This window comes from Colletotrichum graminicola, assembly GCF_000149035.1.
Source record: "Colletotrichum graminicola M1.001 genomic scaffold supercont1.13, whole genome shotgun sequence".
Lineage (NCBI taxonomy): Eukaryota > Fungi > Ascomycota > Sordariomycetes > Glomerellales > Glomerellaceae > Colletotrichum > Colletotrichum graminicola.
This window is the reverse complement of record NW_007361017.1, coordinates 480,563-493,555: the sequence shown is the minus strand read 5'-3', so window position 1 is coordinate 493,555 and position 12,993 is coordinate 480,563. Positions and strand designations below refer to the sequence as shown.

General features: G+C 55.8%; 4 protein-coding genes across 4 annotated transcripts; 2 read left to right on the top strand and 2 right to left on the bottom strand.

The window, feature by feature from the left end:
* Positions 1 to 198: 198 nt before the first annotated feature.
* Positions 199 to 1,792, top strand: GLRG_04215 (DEAD/DEAH box helicase; the record flags this gene model as incomplete). The annotated part of the gene is made up of 4 exons (XM_008094900.1): positions 199 to 407; positions 462 to 947; positions 1,000 to 1,237; positions 1,301 to 1,792. 4 exons carry the CDS (start codon positions 199 to 201, stop codon positions 1,790 to 1,792), a joined length of 1,425 nt encoding a protein of 474 aa, XP_008093091.1.
* Positions 1,793 to 3,826: 2,034 nt separating this feature from the next.
* Positions 3,827 to 7,125, top strand: GLRG_04214 (uncharacterized protein; the record flags this gene model as incomplete). Its single annotated transcript, XM_008094899.1, has 2 exons — positions 3,827 to 4,121; positions 4,175 to 7,125. 2 exons carry the CDS (start codon positions 3,827 to 3,829, stop codon positions 7,123 to 7,125), a joined length of 3,246 nt encoding a protein of 1,081 aa, XP_008093090.1.
* Positions 7,126 to 7,666: 541 nt separating this feature from the next.
* GLRG_04213 (uncharacterized protein) lies at positions 7,667 to 9,400 on the bottom strand (the record flags this gene model as incomplete). The annotated part of the gene is made up of 1 exon (XM_008094898.1): positions 7,667 to 9,400. One exon carries the CDS (start codon positions 9,398 to 9,400, stop codon positions 7,667 to 7,669), a length of 1,734 nt encoding a protein of 577 aa, XP_008093089.1.
* Positions 9,401 to 9,430: 30 nt separating this feature from the next.
* On the bottom strand, positions 9,431 to 10,024 carry GLRG_04212 (uncharacterized protein; the record flags this gene model as incomplete). Its single annotated transcript, XM_008094897.1, has 1 exon — positions 9,431 to 10,024. The coding sequence occupies one exon, from the start codon at positions 10,022 to 10,024 to the stop codon at positions 9,431 to 9,433; it is 594 nt and encodes a 197-aa protein (XP_008093088.1).
* Positions 10,025 to 12,993: the final 2,969 nt, after the last annotated feature.

The following is a 12,993-nucleotide window of genomic DNA, read 5'->3' as shown; positions in this document are numbered from 1 at the left end:
TCCGTTCCCTTGCAACCCTCGTTCTTGCCATCAGCTAACTTGTTGCTGGAGCCGTACAGGTGAAGTGTGCATACCGCTACTTTCTACCTGCGACCGACCTGCTAGGTACGACGCCGCATCCTCGCAACTTCCTCCCCACTCGGGCTCCAACATTACTCCTTCAGGCTACCCTTACGGCCACGCGCGGTACCAACAAACATGGCCGACCTCGCCAGTCGCATCACGGAGCCCCCTTCCGAGGGCGCGGCTGAGGATACGCAGGTTCCCCAGGTCGACGGCAACCTTGAAACCTTGGGTGGATCTGGTCTGATTGAGAACACCTACGATGTCGACGTTAAGCTGGGCGACCTTCAGTCCGACCAGAACAGCACTCTCTACTCTGCTGCTACATTCAGCGACATGAACCTGTGAGTGGCCTAGTCCGGCCATTGGAAAGCATATCTGATCTCTCAATCTCCTAGGCCCGAGCCCATCCTTCGCGGTCTCCTTAGCCTCAACTACCAGAAGCCCTCCAAGATCCAAGAGAAGGCTCTTCCCCTGATGCTCGCCGACCCTCCCCGCAACATGATCGCCCAGTCGCAATCTGGAACAGGCAAGACCGCTGCTTTCGTCGTTACCACTCTGTCCCGTGTCGACTATACCCAGCTCGAGCAGCCCCAAGCTCTCATCCTTGCGCCTAGTCGTGAGCTTGCGCGTCAGATTGAAGGAGTCGTGGGCAAGATTGGTAGCTTCTGCGAGGGTCTTAGAGTGGCCGCAGCTCTTCCTGGCGCCCTCGAGCGCAACGCCCCTGTCAGAGCCAACGTCATCGTTGGCACTCCCGGTACTGTCATGGATATCATCCGCAGACGCCAGCTGGATGTGTCGAAGCTTCGGCTCCTTGTTATTGATGAGGCCGATAACATGCTTGACCAGCAGGGCCTCGGTGATCAGTGTGTCCGAGTCAAAAAGTAGGGCTCACCTTCAAACCTCGCCATAACACATCAGGCTAACACCAAATAGTATGCTCCCCCGCGACATCCAGATCCTGCTTTTCTCTGCCACCTTCCCGGACAAGGTTATGGGCTTTGCTGAGAAGTTTGCGCCGAAGGCCGATCAAATCCGTCTGAAGCACACCGAGCTCACCGTCAAGGGTATCTCTCAAATGTACATGGATTGTCCGACCGAGCAGGACAAGTACGAGGTCCTCGTTAAGCTTTACGGTCTCATGACCATTGGCTCCTCCGTCATCTTCGTCAAGGTACGTTCGGGATCTTTTCACGTAGTGGGGGAAATTGTGACGCAAGCTAACAACTCGACTCAGACCCGCGAGAGCGCCGACGAGATCAAGCGACGGATGGAGGCCGATGGCCATCGTGTGTCGGCCCTTCACGGCGCCAAGGATGGTCCCGAACGTGACCGCCTGCTGGAGGAATTCAGGTCCGGGCAGTCCAAGGTTCTCCTCACCACCAACGTGCTAGCACGGGGTATCGATGTGTCCAGCGTGTCAATGGTTATCAACTATGACATCCCTATGAAGGGACGTGGAGACTCGGAGCCCGACCCTGAGACGTACCTGCACCGTATCGGCCGCACTGGACGTTTCGGACGCATTGGTGTCAGCATCAGCTTCGTCTACGACAAGAAGAGCTTCTACGCCCTCAAGCAAATTGCGGATCTGTACGAGATCGACCTTGTGCAGCTTGACGCCAACGACTGGGACCAGACGGAGGAGGATGTGCAGAAAGTTATCAAGTCCAACCGTGCCAAGGCCGCATTCGCCCCAAGCGCCACCGATGCTAGCGTCAAGTCTTAGTATTAGTTTGTCGCCGCTTCGTGCGTTAACGAAGAATACGAGCAAGGAGGAGAAGTGGCTGTGATGTGGTTGTTCAGACACATAAGATTCTATGGCCCGAGAGTTCCCACATTCGGATATGATGTGGATTTGGAGGTCCTCGACTGAGAACAGAGGCTTCTCAGTAGAGGCTACGATAAAATAAGATACCATCAAAAGAAGACAATGGAAATTCCCGAGCATTGACGATGTTGGCTGTTCCGCTGGTTTGACTTAGCCCGTACGGCTACTCAGGCAAACGTTTGAAATCTTCACACGGTATGAAAGCAGCTGATGTATCCACGGCGCATCATGCACTTAGCATAAAGGACGGTGCGTCAGGAGATGCCGAGGCCATCTGCCTTGAAGGGACCAAGTACTGGCGAATTCGAAACACCCGGTGATAGGCAGAATCGGGTTGGGGGTAACAGCAGTACTACGAAGACTACACCACCAGAGTCCGTGGGAAAGCAAAACGCCGAGAGAGTGATGAGGTCTATATGTGACCAGCAAGCTGTGATGTTGCATCCATCCCCCGCGGCGGTTGCTATCGTTGGAGAAGCGTGTCAAGCTCAGTGGTGGTGGCATCCATTCACGCGCAACTGTAATCGCCCGCGTCGCATGGTGGACTGCTATCGTCAGAGAACTGCAGAATCAATCACATCCATCAACCTGGAAGTCACGATTTCCGAAACGGAGGAGGCAGTCACACCATGGAACGGCCGCCAGGAAACGAGTGGACGGCGACAAGTCTGACGCTGGGTGGCAGCCCTTGCGTTGATTGGCCTGGGATGCCACAGATCTGCATCACGTGATGCGGCCGACTCTTTTGGCGCCGGGCTGGGGGGCGGTTCGACGCGACCTCTTTGGTTCTCGTTCAACCTCCGCGCTTAAGGGGCAGACCGGGCGCCTAAAATTGGCAGTGTGGGATAACCTCAGCCACTTGACAGTGCATATACCCGTCTGACGTGTGCATATTGATTGGGTGCTCGACCTTTATTTACCCCGGCATGAAGACCATGCAGGAAGGGTTGCACTCTGGCCTGGACCGCCACACAACTCTGGATCTGAGATACAACTGCAAACCCCCCGAAATAGCGACTCGCTCAGCCAACCAGCATCGATGACAGACGCCCGAAACTGGGCCGGGTGTCTCCCGGATTGTCTGCTCGTCGTCATTCCTGGAGATCTCGAGCAGCGGCTGGCGAGCATACCGGGTCGCTGCTGTACGCGACTGCAGGAACCGAACCCAGTCCTGCAGGTTGGCGGCATGGTGAGGCAGGGCATTGGACTGCTTACCTGTCGTCCACTTTCGTAGTAACGAGCGTTTGCTGTGCTCGAATGGAATCGGGCGGAGAAGAAGCGCGTCGGGGCTGCCCAGCTCAAGTGAGCGGCAGCATCTAGAATGACGGAAGGGGCGGGGGGGTACCAGCCTCTGTCCGTCCTCGTCTGCCCCTTCGCCCGCCGACATGTCCAGTCTCCTTCTCTTTTGGTGTTCTCCATCAATGTATGAAGAGTTGCATCCCCACCGCTGAGCCTCAACAGCATCTCTTTTAATTTTCTTTTTAGCTTCTTCCCAGCTTTCTCCTTTTGCATTCTGCATCTTGGCTGCGCTGCTCGGAATAGCCTCTTTCTTTTCTCGTCTTCGGTTAGATCTGTTCCGCTCAGCTTCCAACCTTCCGAAGCCCAAAGCATCGAGCAGCTCCTTGTATTATTATATCACTACATTCTTGGGACGCAGGTCGTTTCTTAATAACCTAATAAGTATACTCTCTTGATAGGTTCGTGTACTAGACTCCCTGCCTGCTTATTAAAGGGGGATCCTAGTCGTGCTCTGGGTGTTCAACGTAGAGACACTGGGTTATAATTGATTCGCAAAACACTTACATCTCCAAGACTTAGTTCTTTGTTACTGTTGGACCGTATGAAGGATGGGACCTTCATTCAGGTAAGAAGAATTCCAGGCTACCCTCTCTAATCATACTAATGTTGGGTTACTAGATGTCCTCCCGTACCATGGCCCCTAAGCCTCTTCTTTGGATACTCTCTCTCATTCTGTTGGCTTCCTTCACCACTGCAACGACGTTCAACCTGTCGAGCGAGATTACAAGATTCGTGCCATCGTGTGCCCGCGAATGCTTTCGCTCTCACCTGAGCGCCAATTATGCAATCAGCACCTGCGGCAGCGCGCCCTCCTTGCAATGCCTTTGCGCAATTGCCGGGTTTTCTGGCCTCACTATTGGGGAGGGTGCAGTGCAATGTATCGTGGCGGAGAAGAGCATTGGGTTTTGCCGCGAAAGCGATGCGCCCCGTATGTCTATATACTCCTCCCACGCGAGAGCAGCAGCAACTAACCCCTGCCAGAAACTGTCATCGACGCGGCATACCAGATGTGTGCGCACCAGCCGAGTGCTATCCGGCCTACGCACACAGCCATCATCGCGACCTTGATTCTGCCCACATCGGGAGGCATCATTGTTGTGCCTCCGAGAGCTACCACGCCACTTATACCCCCAACGTCGACGATCCACACGACCACTTCCCTCCCAACGACCCTCATCTCGGCAACAGGCACCCCATCCATCCCGCAGACGCTCACGACCCTCACCAGGTCAAACACCTCTCGTATCTCCACATCGAGCAGCTTAATCACAACGCCTCCCTTGCCGCCATCGTCCACTACAACTCCATCCGAAACCGCTGCTCCGGTGCCAGGAGCTGAGGAAGCTAACTCCGGGCCCTCCGAGGGATTGGGCACGGGTCAAGTGGCAGGTCTGGCTGTTGGTCTTGCGGCTGCCTTTGGCCTCGCCATCCTCGCGATATGCCTTGCCCGTCGCAGGCGGCGAAAGAACTACCCAGACGTAAAGACGGGCTTCTTCCCCGTGCGCGAGAAGGACTCGTGGGAATTCCACCCCCAAGAAGGCCCTGCAAACATCTTCCACATCTCTCCACCCGTCCACCACTCGCAGTCGCCCTCACTGTCGCCGCGTCCGCCTCCCGCGGCGCGCACCCGGGCGAGCGGCCGCTTGAGCTGGTGGCCTGGGGCGGTTGGGCTTGCGGTGTCACGACCCGAGAGCCCGCCCCCCGCTCTCCGTCCCCCACCTCCGCAACAGAACCGGCCTACATCGCGACTTCTCCCCGCAAAGCCTTCGCTTTCATCCCCCAAGCCGGTCCTCTCCCTCAAGATCCCACAAATCGACCTCTCGTCCTCGTCACCCCCTCGACCGCAGGAGCAGAGAGGATCTCAGCCGACAAATTCCCAGATCTTCAAGACGGCCAAGCTCACCGCGCCGCCAAAGAGCCATTACAATGCTCGAGAGAGCACAATGACCGAGTTTGAAGAAGACGGCGCCATCACCTCGGCACGCTCTGCTCGCTCCAACAGTATCTGGAGGCCGCCATCTGCAACGGTTGGAAGCAACCCCAAGTCGGCGACGTTCTACGTCGCCGACAAGAACGGCAACTGGGTTCTCGGAGACTCTAGAAGCGCCACCCACATGGCACAGATCGCCGAGCTTGACGCCTCCGGCGCGAGCGAGGGAGGAGGTGCCAGAGAGAAGCCCTCGTACGCCGAATCCGCCATGCTCGCAGCCACGGCCACCACAGCAGGCATGGGCCACGGAGGTGGAAGCCCCGTCGCTCCCTCCGCCGCTCGCATGCCACCGCCCCCGCTCCTTCTACCCGCAGCGGAGATCGTCCGTACCGGTGCCCTCGCGGCCCCGCCAGCGGCACACCAGTCGCGCTCTTCGAGCGTGTACTCTCAAGGCACCACGCGGCCCAACACTGGAATCCAGACCGGCGGTGTATCTCACCCGGTGCCGAGCATGTCCTTCTCCCACCCTGAGCCGCCGCGCCGTCGAAGCAACTCACTCGGTCGCCGTAGCTCCTCAAACGCGAAATCCGGTGCGACCGGCGCTGTCACTGGAACCGCGGCCATGGCCAGCACCGTCAACGCCCCGAAGCGCTCCGACAGCCACGACTCTCAGGCCTCCTCCACCACGATCGCCTCCTCCGTCGCGAGCGGCGATCCCGAGCCCGTCATCGAGCAGAGCAGCCTCTCCCCCGTCGTCGAGTCCCCGGCCTCGAACGCATCCCCGAGCGGCCGCTCGCCAGTGTCCTACCCTCCGATCCCTGGGCGCACGAGCTCCAAGCCGCGCAACGACCACCTCCGCCTCCTGGCTCCTCCCACGCGAACTTACGGTGGTTTCCCTCCGGGCCAACCCAGTCCCACCTTGGGCATGATGCAGCAGCAGCAGCAACAGCAAGCCCGGAATGGTCCGTACATAGCCAGCTACGACGTGCCTCGCAAACCCATCGCCAGGCCCCGTCCCGCCGGCGCCGACCCGAACAGAGTAGCCACCGGCTCGCCCTCGCTCCGCCTCGTGACTCCCTCCCCCCCTCCGCGGGCGGAAGGTCGACAGCAGGAGCAAAAGCGGGACTCTGCATTGACGCAAAGACCACCGCAGATGCGCCCCCTTTACCCCCCGCCTCTCCAGCCTCAGCGCCCGCGGATCGAGAGCAGCAACTCACACCCACAACCCCAGACGGCGCAGGTCCAGCAAGCGCCCCTGAACAGGGAACCTCAGTCAGCAACCGTACACAGGGCGCTCTGGGGGAACCCCCCTCCTCGTAGCCAGCCGCAGCAGCAGCAACAGGAGCAGCAGCAGCCCGCCTACTCGTCTCTTCCTTCTCAACAGCAGCAGCAACAGCCCTGGCCTCAACCAAGCCAACAGTCGTTCTCGCAGCGCCAGCGCCGTCGCTCCCAGGAGAAAAGGCAATCCTTCCAGCCTACGACGCTTCCCGAACAGTCCCCGCCGCCGAAGCAACAGCTCCCCGCACGGCCCTCACCCGGCTCACCGTCCCCTCACCACATCGCGACCCAGGCCCTACGACGTCCGGCGCCGACCTTCGCCCCGTCTCCGGCGTCGTCGTCGGCGTCGCCATCGCCGCCGACCACGACGGCGCCCCCGCCCCGCCCCGCTTCCCCGCCGGCAACGTCCCCCTCCGTCGCCACCCCCTCGACGACGTCCTCACTGCTGTCCAAGCGCCTCGGCCACGAGCGCGCCGCTGCCCTCGCCCTCCCGACGGCCGGCATTCGACACAGCCCCAACTGGCGACCCTCCCGGCCGGGAGGCGCCGCCGGGGCCGGCGGAGGTACCGACATGCTCCTCTCGCCCAACTCCTTCTTCCCGGCGACCCCCGGGTTCCCGTCCCGCTCCGGCGCGAGAGAAGGGGACCTGCCCAGCACGCCGACCTGGCAGCCGAAGCTGACCCCGACGCGGCGCGGTGACGACTTGTTCCTGAACGTGCAATGATGAGGTTCCCCTACGCGCCAAGGGGAGGGGGAGGGGTTTATGAAGGACCCCACCCGAGGTCTACTATTTTATTTCCATTGCATTCTTTTTCCCGCTTATACATGACGAAGACGAAGTTTTTATCTATACCCACTCTCTCTCTTTCTACGAGACTCAGTTTGCGTTTTTCCTTGGTGTACTTGTACCATTAATGCTTTTCTTTGCCAACACAAACACACTTTCACCAGATCAGATAATATGTTCAAAATGCACCAAAGATGGTCTTATAGGCATAGAGGAAGAGAGGGAGAGAAGAACAAGAACAAGAGAAGAGAAGCATGGCATCAAAGGAGTTGGTCTTCGAAAAGAATTCAAAGGGTTTTTCATTCTAACCTTTGCCCGTCATATCTGTATACTTTATTCTCTAGGAAGTTCATTCTTTTTCTGCAATAGAAGCCCACACTCACAAGACCATGGACACTTCCACGTAGCAATGACTGCGGGACACTGTCCATTCCTGGATAGCAGCCACCCAGCCCCTGACGTCCTTCAAGTTTGGCATTCATTCCTCCTTCACCATCTGGCCCCGAAGACACTCTCGCTTATTATAGATATCAGGTGGGGCTCTTTGACGATGACCGCTGAGTGACGGTCTGTCATCCATTGAAGTCATCTCAATAGATGAATGGCCACTCCCCTCGCTTGTGGCACTTCGATGATTCCGCCGCGAGCGAGAAGTGCGCTGGCTCGGTTGGCTGTTTCCTCCCACGAGATCTTTGGCATCACTGACGATGTCACTCATGATGTCGCTGATCTGGTCATCTAGAGCATCCAGTCCAGCATCTAGCGCGGCTCGATTGAGATGCTGGTTATCATCAATGAGTTTGTTCCTCTTTCTGATCTCGGTGAAGCGCGACATGCTGCCCAGCTCGAGCACGTTGACTCGTCGCGTCTTGCTGGTGGGATTCCCAACGATAAAAGGACGCCATGGCTCTTCTCCGGCGATGATATCTTTGTCGTCGACTGTACCGGCGGGTAGTGAGTCACGGCGTCTAATAGATTGTCTTCGGGCGGCAGTCCACTTGTCCATCTCTTCAGTTTTGCTCTCGGGAATAATGACAACCTCTTTGAAGCGAGCCAGAGCTAGCAACAGCATGACTGTAAAAACAAACAAGATACCGGCAACCACTCCAGTAGCTGCCCTCTGACCCAGGTTCCTTTGCGCCATGCCGCCGAGTGCGGTGGCCCCAGCTGCAAACATGAATCCCAGAGTATGGCAGACGGCGAACCCGGCGGTGACACGAGGGTAGGCTGAATAGTTCTTCTTTTTTCGGGCGATGTCAGAGTTGCCTGGTAGACGGCCCATCATCCCAGGTTGAAGATCTGAAGTATCAAACGTTTCCATAATGAGTCCGTTGCATTCCGAGATTGCCAGACATGAAAGAAAGCCAATCGCAGCAGCAACAATGGCGGGAGCACTAGGATGCATCGGTGGGCCTGTGGATACCAAGGTGTAGACAAGACCTGCCAGAGGGAGACCGATGGCGAACACGGAGCGGCGGAGGAGATGCGATGTCCATGTGATTTGCTTGTCGAACGTCAAGCGGCTGGTGTTGACTTGTGTGTGTCTTGCCCTGGAAAAATAGCTCGCCTTTTGGAAGGGTATTGCAATTACAGCCCCGAATGCCATCGCAGCAACCATGAGCCCGACGTATGGAGAACGCATTCGATAAAACCTTGAAGATAGTGAACCCAGTAAGACGATGACGAGAACAACTTGAGCGTATATCCAGCCTGAGTAAACCGCAATGACTACGAATCCGGGCTGTCGTAGCATTTCGAAACAAAGAGCGACTCCATGATACAGCTCCTGCCCCCACCATCTTGGGCCGGTTTTGACACGGTGCATCATGATCTCACCCCGAGCAACGCGCCGAGTGATATCAGAACCGGTTCTGACTTCAACGACTGATCTTCTGAAGGCGGAGCGGCGTACTTCGGGACAAAGGGTGTTTAACAACAGGACCACAGCCACGAGGATGATGCTGATGTAGAACCCCCAGGCTGGTTGAAGCTGGTCAATCACCGCTGCGCCGATCAAAAATCCAAAGCCGAGAGAAGCAATGTAGCACCACGTCCAGATACCTAGCCAGACGCCCATACCACCGCCGTGTCTCCTTACATCGAAGTCATCGACAACTTCCTGGTGAGGATTGCTGCTCATCAAAGATGCGCCGAAGAGGTCTGTGAGTATGGAATGGAAGTTCATGCTCGCGAAACCAAGGCAGACACCCATGAAACCACGGGTTACCAGCAACACCATCCGCTATCCGGTGAGGTTGTAGAATCGCTGGGCACTGACAGCTATGGCTTGTGGGAAGAGTAGCGGCATTGACAAGACCAGACCGGATGTGATGTATGGCTTGCGTCCATGCACGAGGGGGAGCGGCCAACAGAAAAATGTCGGGATAGCCATACCCAGAAAGCAGCCAACGTTTCCATTGATGATTGAGTGACTCGTGTCGAGGATGTAGTACTGTAGCGACGGTACCAAGCCGGCGTAGATTCCGATGATTAGGCCGGTGAGCGCTGTGCTGATGCAAGCCACCGCCGCGATCGCTCTCTTTCGGACCGGGGACCAGTCTCTAGCAATCTGTTGGCGTCGTTTCGACTTGGCCAGACTGAAAGCTTGTACGCCACGCAGGCTGACATGGGACTTTCCTCGCAGACTAATGCCACGGCTTTTATGAATTGGACGACCTGCCATGTCTCTTTCTGGAAGAGCATCTTCGCCGGTATTCCGAGACATAAAGGGAACTCGCTTGGTGCTCGCTCTAGGACGAGCTGGTCCATTGCCCTCGTTCTGAGTCTGAAAGTGATTTGAATAGTCGATGAGGGAGGATTCGCTAGACCCATCCATACTGGATACATCTGAGTCTCTAGGTAGTGGTCTAACTTTTGGATTCGATGTGGTGCGCTTCTTTTTCGTCACACTTTTGCTCTTTTTCCTGCTTGATATTCTCTCTGGTATAGGACCAGCTTGACGGGAACGAGACTTTCGTCTGCGTTGAATTTTCCTGGTGACTTGATGGGTCTTGGTATTCCGCCCAAGAATATTCTCAAGCTCTGTTGTCTGTGGAGTCAGAGAAATGTTTCTGTACAGATCGTCCACACCACGCACAGTGGGCCAAGCAGTATTTGGAAAAGTGGCGGCGCGCTTTTGGGATTGTTTATTTGGTTCCCTGCTTTCATTCAAATCGACTTCCGAGAATTGCGAAGTTTCGTCAAATGAAATTGCCGGCGATATCACCCCATTCGAGGTATAGCGAGGGAATCGCTCGGGCCTTGGAGCCCTTGCTTCTTCATGATCTGCAACCCGTGATGCTAACGACAATGCCTCATTCAGCAGACGCTCTAGCTCTCCAACAGTACTTTGGAAAATACCAGGCTCCACATCTGAAGGTGGTAGGGTTGTTTGCCGAATTATCTTGCTGGGGGACGGGTCATCCCCTGGAGAGTCCCTCAGTGCAGCGTAAGTTGGGCGCGTCGTCTTGGATGGCCTTTTTGTCAACTGTGTAGTATGTGCATTTTGATTCTTCACTAGACCCCGGAGCCACTGTGCGGTGCGTTTATAGTCGATGGTGCTTTCTCTGGAGTGCGGTGTGATGGGTGATTGTGCCTCGTCGACTTTGGCAGGCTCGTGATTCGTCGATTTTTCTGAACCAATGGCAAAGTACTTCTCTCGGTCTTTCTCGGTGTTGGTTTTAGACTCGTCACTGAAAGCCCTTACCTTGGATACCGACTGGTGTCCTGCGTGGCGGTTTAATTGGGGTGGTTCTTGAGTAAACGGTCGTACTTTAGAGACGGGAATATTCGCAGGGCCTTCATCAGTGTCGTTCAAAACTGGCGGTTCAACAGTGCTATTGTCGGAGAGCAGATGCTCCTTGGCCGGGTCGAATGGCCGCACCTTGGAGGTTGCAAGAGAATATTGGGGTTCTTGGTCCACGATAGGGTAATGGAAGGTGGGTAGATTGAATGCTGGCCGCACCTTTATGGCATGACTGTGACCGCCGTGCTTTGGAAGGGTGATGTTGACAGTAGAAAGACATAGGTCATCGCCTGTCATTGCTCGGCGAACTTTGGCCTGGATTACTTCTGCCTCCGAGGAAATAGGAGATGGCGAAGAAGAGCCGAAGAGCTCATCTGGTTGCTGAGCGATTGGTTGTCCAGGAACACCAGTGTCACAAAAGTCAGCACCTTTGAGAAGACCGTGGTGGTGGACTTTGATATGCGACTGGTCTGGGTGTATAAGGGGATCAACGCAGACAGGCTCTCGCTGAAACGTCGGGTCGGTGTTCGCTGTGGAATCCATACGTTGTGTGCTGCCAAACTGGGGAGAGCTGTCCTGCATTTGAATGTGCGGGTACTTCCTGGATGGAATCCCCATCTTCGATTTGTTTTCGTAGCCAACTATGTCTTTCTGTTCGCCCTTAAGAAGATTGTTGCTGGCTTGACGGCTGAGAATGGGAGGCACAGGCAAGTCTCTTTCCATTATCATTGGGCGCCCTGAAGAGGTTTTGAGGAGCGCATGACGAAAGACGCCGCTTCTGGTCGAGGAAATGCTGGAGGCAACGTCCTTCTCCGGTTTATTTAACGATAGGTTCGCCATGGAAGGTCTGAGACTGGGTGATGGGGTATCTTCAAATCCGTCAGTGGCTTTGAACTGCTCTTGGACAATAGTGTCAACAGCTTTGGTTGGGTAAAAGAAGTTTGGAATCATCGCTGGCGTCTCCGCGGTGGGCTGTGAACTCTGGACGAGATTTGTCTGAGAGGGGCGGTAAAATCCAAGACAAACAGTAGTCGGCGGCGAGTCAGAATAGCGTGATGACAGTCTACGGGGATGTCATTTGCCAAGATTGTCTGCCGAGCTGTATCGTCGCGAGATTGTGTGCTTGTAGGCTGAAGAAGTGGGATCTGCAAGGCGCTGAACTTCGGCCTGGGGTATCAGAGACCGAGTCTTTCTAGCCTAAGACATGGGGTTCAGTATAGAGACTGCATCGAACGATGACAGAGAGCGGTGATGATAACGATATCGGTGTGAGGATATAGGAGAGTTCCCGTAGGGTGTTTGAGAACTGTCGGGGCAGGCAGACCACGGTCGTGTTGAAGGGGTGAAGTTATTTGCTACACTGCTGGGTAGAAGTGGATAGAATGAACTTCGGCCACATGTGTGCCTTCCCCACGTAGCATTTGACTTGGGCGAGATCTTTCTATGGAGAAACACGGCGCGGCAGAAGGTAAGTGGCGCCTTCCTTTGGGTTGGGCTTTTTACTCAGATTCGGCTTGGTTCTGCAAAATAAACAGCAACCAGCTGCTTCCGTATATGAAGGGACACGGCAAGTTAAACCTGCTTCCCTGAAACCTTCTTTCCACTGCAAGGACAAGCTCGCTCGGCAGTTTTCCCGGTCCATCGCCATATCCAAATATAAAACTCTGAAGACTTTCATTCTCGCCCCGATTTAAAGACCTCTTGGCCACTAGGCCTGGCCGAGGTTACTCAGGAACTCTCTTGCAAGGGAGTAAAGAGAGAAGGTGGTCACCAGGCATATATTGGGGCCATGGGAGGATTCCGGCTCGGAGACGGAGCTCCCTGGCTATCGCCCGGCCGACGGTACCAAATATGCATGGGGCCGGTTTGTTGATTACTCTGTAGGTTGACAAATGAGATACGTCAGGGGAGAACAAGAGGTAGTGAACTGGACATCCGTCACTGCACGCTTAATTGAATGATATCGTGATTGTTACGAAACGTTGAAACAAGTCGTATAGTGTCGTCGAATGACCTATCCGGTCAACGCCCTCCTCCGCTGGAGACTTCATGCAGCCCCG